At 41.0% G+C, this 10,928-nt stretch overlaps 1 protein-coding gene across 1 annotated transcript; it reads right to left on the reverse strand.

The window, feature by feature from the left end:
• Nucleotides 1–823: 823 nt before the first annotated feature.
• LOC144893088 (uncharacterized) lies at nt 824–8,916 on the reverse strand. Its single transcript, XM_078782737.1, has 6 exons — nt 8,724–8,916; nt 6,696–6,840; nt 3,722–4,259; nt 2,355–2,528; nt 1,711–1,777; nt 824–880 (listed from the first exon to the last, which is right to left on the reverse strand). Exons 2-6 carry the CDS (start codon nt 6,829–6,831, stop codon nt 824–826), a joined length of 972 nt encoding a protein of 323 aa, XP_078638863.1. The 5' UTR covers nt 6,832–6,840; nt 8,724–8,916.
• Between the last annotated feature and the right edge of the window lie 2,012 nt (nt 8,917–10,928).

The raw sequence follows: 10,928 nt of genomic DNA on the forward strand, positions 1-10,928 counted from the left end.
AACTCCTCAATTAATTGATTATTCAAAAAACAAAAAATACCGTATTTGACAAAGGACTTGCTCACTACTGTGCCGAAATTTCAGCTTCCTAGCTCAAAGGATGGCTGAGATATCGTCCGGACAACCAAGAAAGAAAACAAGAAACCAGAGTGAAAACTGAGTACTCTCTTTCAGCGTGCGTCACTGCCGAGCCCCCTTTGGTGCCCGGCAATGACGATTTGCAATGCCTGGAGATGGCATAGGAAAGGAGCGGTGTACAACAAGTACACATACATTCAAAGTACACCGCCCCATGCCAAATAATTAAATATGCTGCAGCGCGGCATTGACGGGGCGCCTCAGGCGCCCGGCAATACCGCAGTGCAGCTCATTGAGGCTGCATTGGGAGGGAGAGGTGTACACTAATTGATTGATTAATTGTATAATTAAAATCAATAAAAGATTATCACAAATTATTTTCTTAATCAATTGGCTAATAGCATAACTAAACCATTAGTGCTTCATTCGAAGATGTATCTTTTTGAAATTTAATTAAATAGATCATTAATAAAAAATAAATAATTAATTGATTAATCAATAAATAATTAATCGATTAATCAATAAATAATTAATCGATTAAATGATGAATCAATAAATCAAAAATATCCTTGATAGCCACATCACTTGGTCACTCATGTCCAAATATTAGCTTCCGAGCTCAAAAGGTGCCTGAGATATTGGCCAAATGAGAAAGAAGACAAATAAATGATTAATAATGAAAATTAATAAATAATAATCATAAAAAAATTAAATTATTAATCAATTTGGTCAGAGAACACATCCACTATTTTCCACTACCACTATCACTATTTCCACTACCATCCACTACCACACACATCCACTACCACTATTTCATCAGAATCTGTAACTTTAAAAAAAAAAACATTTTTTGTCATTAATCGAATAAAAACCACCTTTAGAGGCCATTTTTCCCCGCAAGCGGGGGTTGGCCTTTTTCGGGAACTGTGGTTGTTGTTGTTTTTCGGTCCCCTTTTTGAAGCAATGTTTAACGGCCGGATGCCCTTCCTGACGCCAACCCTTTTTGCCGCCTTTAACGACAAGCAGGGATTTACCAGTGAACTGGTACTCAATTTGCCGACCTCGGAAGGATGACAGGCTGAGTCAACCCCCCTGGCGTTAATTCAGCGATTGACCGGGATTCGAACCCAGGATCCTGGGATCCTAAGCCGGCACCCTAGCCGCTAGCCCAACACCAGGGATCATTAAATAATTAATCGATTAATTGATTAATTAATAAATCAAAAATATCCTTTGTAGCTAAATCACCTGGTCATTGGCATGTCCAAATGTCAGCTTCCTAACTCAAAAGGTGCCTGAGTTAATGGTCAGAAGAGAAAGGAAATTTGATTAATTAAATAAGTACTTAATTAATCGCTAATAATTAAATAACTCCTCAATTTATTGATTAATCAAAAAAAATAATAATACCGTTTTTGACAAAGGACTTGCTCACTATTGTGCCGAAATTTCAGCTTCCTAGATCAAAGGATGGCTGAGATATTGCCCGGACAAACAAACAAGAAAGAAAACAAGAAACCAGAGTGAAAACTGAGTACTCTCTTTCAGTGTGCGTCACTGCCGAGCCCCCTTTGGTGCCCGGCAATGACGATTTGCAATGCCTGGAGATGGCATAGGAAAGGTGCGGTGTACAATAAAACTGATATATGAACTCTCAGTTTGAACTTGAGGCCCACCCATCTGATGCACACCAGACATCCTTTATTACCTCCAACATAGAAGGTGGGTGGAGCTTATGTTTTCACCCATGACTGTTCATCCCTAGGTGAGGAGGATATCTCAAAAAGTTATGGACGGATTCAAACGAAACTTGGTGGACAGGTTGGGTGTTTTACAAGGACAAATTTATTAGACTTTGGTGAAGATCAGGATCCTAGAAAGTTTAAGTGATTCTTCACCATTGGGAAATAAGGCCAAAAACAATATATAGCACGATATCTCAAAAAGTTATGGACAAGTTCTGACAAAACTTGGTAGATGAGTTGGGCAGGTGACAAAAACAAGCCAATTAGATTTTGGTTCAGATCCGGAAGCAGATCCGGCCTAACAGTGAGACACAAAACAAACTGTTCAGCCTGGCAGAGGCATGTGCTCTGCCGAGTGTCGTTCCATTTCTGAATAAAATAACTAGTTCCTCAGTTGTGCCCATCCCAATATTACTGTCCATCAGTGTTTTTAATTTCGACGTAGCGTTAATAAACCAAAAAATAAAACTGACTTTTGCTTCAACTTAATGTGAAAAAAAGGTTTGTTTAAATGAACTTTCTCACTCTTACCGGGATTGCGAATTCAGTTTGCTCATTATTTCCCAGGCATCCGATTCAGGGCTTTGGCAATGATGGCGCAGATCTCTAAGAGCCTGTTTTGTCTCTCTGTTGGTATAGAGTTGATACTCTGTTTCGCCGAATACCTCCGTCAAGGGAGGTGTCCACCATCGCTGCCTGCACTCTCTGCCCACACACCACGTTTGTCATTGTTAAGTGACCAAACTGCTGACCCACTCACTCTTTGGCGCTGATATGCTCCAGACCAAGCAACATGCAACACCCAAAAGGAAAGAAAGGCATCAATAATAGGCTATAAATTTATGCATAGCTGGGCTTGTAAAATATTATAAACCACAAACACGTATGATTAGCTCACAGAACATCCGTGAGGTAAGTTTTACTTAGAACTGAGCGAAGATCTACTGTAATCTACATACCCCACAAGGGTTGGGTAAATAACATGACCCTTGTCGTGTCCAACGATCCCTTCAGTGTGTGCATGTGATGAACAATTCAATCCGAATCGTGAAGCCTCTTCTTCTTCACGCAATAACAACTTCTAGCTTCCAGACCGTACATCCATTCATCTTGAAATTGTGCACACTTGTTGCTCTTTATGACTTCTACTAGAGTATGACGTTTCACGTCGATCAATAAAGCGATTCAAGAGATATCCATTTTAAAAAATATTTTCGTTTAATTAACGAAATCAACCAAACCACGTGACCTATTGCAAATTCCAAAATGACATTTTAGTGGCCTGACATGCTGAACAGATCTGTGAAGTTTCCCCTCGATTGGATCAAAAATGAGGGAGGAGCTCGGTCTTAAAGGTTCATGCTTAAAAACATCATAACTCTGAAACCATGTGACGCATGACGTCATGCTCATTGACGTTTTTGTTCATCATGGGTTTGCGATTCTGCCTGCAAAGTTTGGCCTCGGTATGTTCAGCCGTTGCAGAGAAAAGGGGGTTTTCGTGTTTCCACGAAAAACAATATGGCGGCCGAACCACGTGACCTGTGACATCATAATTACCATTAAAATATTCTCCAGACCGAGTCCCTCCTATGGTGAAAATTTGATCTCAATCGGTCCTACTATTGCAGAGAAAATCTTTTTTAAAGGAAATTAAAACTTAAAATGGCACCGAGTTAAGGATCATCAGAATTATCAGAATTCCCAAAGTTCAAAGTGCCATAACTTTGTCAAAAATAATCGAAACGTCGTGAAGTTCGAACTTGATCTGTAACTTATCAAAAGGAAACCAAGTGGCAAGTTTGAAATAATGACTATTAAGCCTTTAGAAAAAAAGTCCGGAAAACTGTTCTTTGCATGACGGACTGACAGACTGACGGACTGATGGGCAGACAGACGGAGGGACGGTGCATAAACCTATAGTCCCCTCCGGTGTACACTGGCAGGGGACTAATAAGAAAAACTCTAGCAGTAATAATAGGTTACTCTCCATTTCAGGGAGAGAGCCTAATAAACGACCCTGTACATTGAGACAGCAGATTAATGAAAACAGTATGTGGGATGTGAACAAGGGATTCAAACGAATAAAGGTATTTACACAAAAAAAAAAAAAAATTTGTTCAAAAACAAACAAGAAAAGCCAAACAACCAATTGTAATTTTTTTTGTTTCATCCAAAGAAAAAGCAGCAAGTGTAAGCCATCCACCCACCTGTATAACCGTAAAAAGTCTTCTGGCCGCGAATGGAAAAACTTCACAGACAAGACAATGCTCTGTGCGATGTAGGAAACGAATGGAATTTGAATACCAAGATGGATCAGCCAATGGGAGATTAATTGTATAGCCAATCTGAGCAGCAGAATACTGGACTCATCTCGCAAAGGAACATGCCAATAGCACACGGCAGAGCTGATGCAGCCAAAAGCCACAAAGTAGCCTGAAAAGAAGCAGTAAGATTAAATGTACCATACAGCTGGATTTGGGTCTGACAAAACTGATTCACGATATACTAAACTAATCATTCCAATGTACAAAGAGGCCAACAACAATGCCTATCAAAATGGGGGCGTTCGGACACATATACGTACTCGCACTCACCCCAGAGCCATCTAGCCTGGAACGAGCTGGGAAGGGTGATGGGGAGGTTTTGGAGGGGAGGGGTGATGGGGAAGATTTGGAGGGGAGGGGTGAGATTGGATTTTGGAAAGTGTACGATTAATGGGAAACGAACATTTATTGCAAAATGAGTTTCTTGTGACCTTCGAGTTAAAAATACATTTAAGGACGCTGGAGGGGGGTTGGAGTGCAGGTGAGTTTGGGGAATGTATGAAAGAGGCACTGTAAGAGATGGAATTTTTTTGGGGGACGAATAGATTTGGTGAGCAAGTCAAAAGCAACCTTTTAAAGAAGAAGAAGAAAAAGGTGTTATAATATACGACAGAATACAGTACTTCAGGGGAAAGTTTAAACATTTTAAAGTTTAACAGTGAAAACTATCTGGGGAAATGGGGGAGAAACACATGGTCGAAGAACGAACGAACGAATAAGAACAATGAATAAACGAATAAGAACAACGAATAAGAACAGAGAAGGAAAGGTGTTTTTTTTGTTGTTTTTTTGAGTTGAGATTTTAAACAAGGAAGTAGGCTATGGGGTGAAAAGACTGGGAAAAACAGAGAATGAAAGTTATTGGAGCACAAACGACAGACCGCTGAGAGAAAAACAAAGCCTCAAGGTCGGACACGGTACAAACCCTCAAAAGACAGGACACGAATTAACACGATTTTCTTTACAGGTATGAAAGATTTACACCGAGAATCTTCCTAGGGACACACTATAAGTACACACACCATAAAATAAATACAGTTTTGACGAAAATACAAATGGGAACAATTACTTAACTTCGAAAGCGTGAGAGCGTGGACAGCTGCGAAAAAAACGTAAAACTCGCCGGTAAGACCGGAAGCGGAAGTCGCCTAACGATAAACCTAATGCCTAATTTGGGATCCCACACACACAGATATCAGAGACAAGACGAGGGCATATGAATTAATAAAAAGAACACGTTCGTCATGTAGAATGTACGCGGCATGCGGTCTTATCTGTCTCGTCATTGGCTTTGGCCACTGTCCAACACTGCTCCGTTCGGCCCGCGGCACACCACGAGGTCCCTCGCTCCAAGTGCCACAAGGCCTCGCTCCAAGCGCCACGTGTCCAACGCAGGCCAGCGGCTCCACACGAGGTCAATTCGAACCACAGTCCTCCTGTCTGTGAACTCAACTCTCTGGATCAAAACCAACTGCCTCGTATCAAAACCAACTGCCCAAAAGGTGTTCGGCGCTCGTTAATCGGATCTCTCTCGCTCAGGATCTCGACCGTGCTGCTCAACTCAACTCGGGCTCTCTCTCTCTCAGGCTGTGAACTGCGAACCAACTCGTGCTGCGCAACTCGCTCTCCTGCACCAACTCGACTGCTCAGGATCGCACCGGGACTGTCACTCGACTGCAGAGGATCGCCCCGGGACTGTCACTCTGTGCACCAAACTCTAAACTCTCCTCTCTTCTCGACTGCCTGAAATGACGTCCGGCCCCGATAGTATCTGCTGGCCCGTGACGTCAGCCCTGGCGGCTGCCAACCAATCAGAGCCTCCACCGACTCACCCAGGTGCACGCCCACTGCGCCACTCCAACTCTCATCCCCTACTCTGTGGTCATAGCGCGTGCTAGTCGATCTGGTTCGGCCCCTGGGAGGTGTAAATGGTGGCGGCCATTCGGCGGTTACTCGCCGCATTCGGCGGCGGCGATTACTTAAATGAGTAATCTTTCAGCATGCAAAGGGTGACAAGACATGGGATTTTAATGGTATTTGTAATGGAATTATGATGAGTTAAATATAAAAGATATTTGTTTGTTTTTTTCAAAAAAAAGTGACAATTAGCTGAGGAGTCGCCGAGGGCCAAACTTTAACCTTTGACAGCAGAGAAATAGTGTTCTGACAGCAAAAGACTTCCAAATAATATTTATGGCTGGATTGCTTCAAGAGAAATGACATACTATTTATTTTATTAACTGAAGGAATTATAAAATTGCTATGAGATGAAATTATATTTTCGGTGTTGGTATAACAGTAATTACCGAGAAAAATATATCTGAAGACTTACATGATCATGTTGTGTAAGTACGAAAGGTTTGTGGTCACAAATTCAAAGGAAATGGAAGTTATGTCTTTGGGAAGTTTGCAAAATTTGTAAGGGATCTTGCATGGGTTCAGCAAAACATTTTTTCAGTTTTTGGATGTGTAGATGAATATATACATGTACATGGGTGAGTATGCACACAAAAGGATGGGATGATACTCTTCAAAGAGCTCTTACCAATGGAAATCAGCCAGTGCTGACTCAATATAGTTCCCAGGTCCCTATACACGTGCCGCATCGTGAACAGAGCCATGGACCAGCCACTTGCCACAATCACGAAGAAAACATTCCTCTGTTGGACTTGCCCATTCATCGCAATTACCTATTGTGTTGGCAGTGATTTATACATGTTTAAATGTCAAACAAACAAAACTTGGCAAACTTGGCAAACAAGTGGAACATGTCTTTCAATCCTGACAAATCTCACACTCTTACAATGTCTCTCCGAAAAGACCGACTGGACAACCCTCCCATCCACTTTCTGAATAATCCTCTCCAAGAAGTTCTGTCACTCAAGCTTTTGGGTCGCACTATCTGCCATGATCTTTCCTGGGAAAACCACATTGCAAATCTGGCCTCCAAAGCCAGTCGCCGACTGGGCATCCTCCATCGTGCGAAGTCCTTCCTTGGCACACCTGAGCTCCTCACCACATACAAGGCTTTCATCCGCAGCTCAATGGAATACTGCTCTCCCCTCTGTGCTGGTGCTCCTGCCTCACACCTAGCTCGTCTTCACGCTGTTGAAACCAAAGCATTCAGAATCATTGGACTCTCCCGCGATGAAGCTAACTCCGAGGGCCTTTCACTCACTCAGCACAGGCAGGTTGGTGGTCTTTCCGTCTTCTACCGACTCCTCTCCGGCCTTGCTCCAACAGCTCTATCTGGGCTCTGTCCCCCAAATATTCCTACATGTCGCACAAGATCTGCCTGCAACCCTCTTATGGTTAAACTGCCAAAATCAAGACTCTGCTCACCTTCACTCACCTCTTTTCTCCCGCCTCTGGAACAAACTCCCTCACTCTCTTCAATCCCACTCCTCCCTCCAGGTCTTCAAAACAGCTGTTCACCACCATCTCTTATCTTCCCCCATCCAAAACCTTGATCTTTTCTACCCCTGCTAATTTCACCCCAAGTCCACTTTTTTGAAATACCAACTTCTTTCCTGGAAGTCCTTGGTGTCCTTGTGTTTTATACTTCTCCCAGCCCCCCCCTCCCCCTTCCCATGCCTCCTCCCCCCAAGCCCTCTCCCTCCCACAAATCTCCCGATGTCCCTGCTCTCAAATGTTGTGTTTGCGTGCTTCCCCTTCTCTCCCCACCTTGTCTACCGCTCCCTCTTTTTATTACTTGCCGGAAAAGATGATGCTTGGTGCCAAAATCGAATCAGTTCATTTTAGCAAAATAATATATACCTAAACCAAATTTGGTCAAAATCCCATCACTGGTGCACAAGTTAGTGTGACAGAATTTTTACCTAACGGGATGTCTGATCTTTGACCTTTTGACCACAATAATCTAATCTGTTTATCTCTACATCATAATACATACTTGTACCAAGTTTGACTTAGTTCCCATCAGCAGTTCATAAGTTATCGCAGTAATGAAAACGGAAAGCAAATATTCCTACAGGTCGCACAAGATCTGCCAGCAACCCTCTGATGGTTAAATTGCCAAAATCTTGGCTCTCTGCTCACCTTCACTCTTTCATTCCTCTTTTCTCCCGCCTCTGGAACAAACTCCCACACTCCCTTCAATCCCACTCCTCCCTCCAGGTCTTTAAAACAGCTGACCACCACCATCTCTTATCTTTCCCCATCCAAAACCTTGATCTTTTCTACCCCCACTAATTCACCCCAGATCCACCTTGTTTGAAATTCCAACTTCTTTCCTGGAAGTCCCGGCAGTGTCCATATGTTTTATACCTCTCCCACCCCCCTCCCCCTTCCCATGCCTGCTCTCAGATGTTGTGTTTGTGTTCCTCCCCCTCTCGCCCCATCTTGTCTACCGCTCCCCATGTTATATGTTTTATGTGTCGGTTTGTCTTTCTGTGCGATTAATGTCAGCTCTTTCACGAGCCTCGATCTTGTATCCAAAAAAAAAAAAAAAAAAAAAAAAAAGGATCACGGGCGGACAATCCGAAAACATAATGCCTCCATCAACTTCGTAGGTGGACGCACAAAAGCCGATCACACATGCACACACACATACCTGAGCAGGCAGCAGACGGCAAAGGCCAACAACAATGAGAAGAAGGGAAGACAAGACTCCCAGGAAGAATCCAGATGTCGATAAAAAATATTGCACTCCTGTTCAGGTCAATGAGGCAAGAAAGGAGTTAGCGATGCAATCGAAATGCAAGAAAGTATGTGCCAGTTATAGAAGCGAGATTAACCCTGACGATAAAAATAGTGCGAATTTGTAATCATTTCACAAATTTTAAAACAGAATCAGCAACAATGCAAAATACTGACAGAACGAATTGAAGCCATTACAATAATTGCACAACTGAATTGGTCGACATCTGGGAAAGAATTCAGGATAACTTTTGAGATCGCATCGGTGCTTTAATGATGGATTTTCTGATAAATATTTGAAGCAAATAACTATGCAGTATAATGATTAGACTCAGCACATCTCATTTTGAAAGCAGAATTTGGATTTCTTTACATTAAAAATAAATAAATAAAACAAGACAAGTCCAAATCCCACCTCAGGCAAAAGGATCGTCCCATTCCAACACAGAGCGGCAAACTTAAAGTATGGGCAAAATCCAAAAAAAACACAAACAAGTAAAGATACATTCAAAGTACACCGCCCACATGCCAAATAATTAAATATCCTACAGCGCGGCATTGCCGGGGTGCCTCTGGCGCCCGGCAATACCACAGTGCAGCTCATTGAGGCTGCATTGGGAGGGAGAGGTGTACACTAATTGATTGATTAATTGTATAATTAAAATCAATAAAAGATTATCACAAAATATTTTCATAATCAATTGGCTAATAGCATAACTAAATCACTAGTGCTTCATCCGAAGATGTATCTTTTAGAAATTTAATTAAAGAAGTCATTAATAAAAAATTAAATAATTAATTGATTAATCAATAAATAATTAATCGATTAAATGATTAATCAAAAAATCAAAAATATCCTTGATAGCCACATCACTTGGTCACTGTCATGTCCAAATATTAGCTTCCCAGCTCAAAAGGTGCCTGAGATATTGGCCAAATAAGAAAGAACATAAATAAATAATTAATAATGAAAATAAATAAATAATAATCATTAAAAAATTAAATTATTAATCAATTCGGTCACAGAACATATAAACCACCACCATGTCATCAGAATCTGTAACTGAAAAAAGATTATTTTTTTTAGTAATTAATCGAATAATTAAATAATTAATCGATACATTGATTAATTGATGAATCAATAAATCAAAAATATCCTTGATAGCCACATCACTTGGTCACTCATGTCCAAATATTAGCTTCTGAGCTCAAAAGGTGCCTGAGATATTGGCCAAATGAGAAAGAAGACAAATAAATGATTAATAATGAAAATAAAAAAATAATAATCATAAAAAAATTAAATTATTAATCAATTCGGTCAGAGAACACATAAACCACCACCATTTCATCAGAATCTGTAACTTAAAAAAAAAATTTTTTTTGTCATTAATCAAATAATTAAATAATTAATCGATTAATTGATTAATTGATTAATTAATATCAAAAATAGCCTTTGCAGCCAAAATCACCTGGTCATTGGCATGTCCAAATATCAGCTTCCTAACTCAAAAGGTGCCTGAGTTAATGGTCAGAAGAGAAAGGAAATTTGATTAATTAAACATGTACTTAATTAATCGCTAATAATTAAATAACTCCTCAATTAATTGATTAATCAAAAAACAATAAAATACCGTTTTTGACAAAGGACTTGCTCACTATTGTGCTGAAATTTCAGCTTCCTAGTTCAAAGGATGGCTGAGATATCGCCCGGACAAACAAACAAACAAGAAAGAAAGCAAGAAAACAAGAAAGCAAGAAAACAAACAACCAGAGTGAAAACTGAGTACTCTCTTTCAGCGTGCGTCACTGCCGAGCCCCCTTCGGTGCCCAGCAATGACGATTTGCAATGCCTGGAGATGGCATAGGAAAGGAGCGGTGTACAACAGGTAATCAAAGTGCATTTTCGAAAGTATGCCTCATCCAACCAAATATGTGTCCTGTGATCATGCTGGGTACACACTTGCTCAAATAATCTGCATAGACGACCAATAGGAGTCCCAGCACGAGGCAGCCAATCAGCCACAAGTCATACCCTGCACACATGCAAGCAATTTCTCAAAATACAAACAGCACATGAAAATTGACCGTCTCTCAAATACGTATTCACTTTGGAGATGTA

Source organism: Myxine glutinosa, chromosome 7 (assembly GCF_964187855.1).
Source record: "Myxine glutinosa chromosome 7, kmMyxGlut1.1, whole genome shotgun sequence".
NCBI classification, from domain to species: domain Eukaryota; kingdom Metazoa; phylum Chordata; class Myxini; order Myxiniformes; family Myxinidae; genus Myxine; species Myxine glutinosa.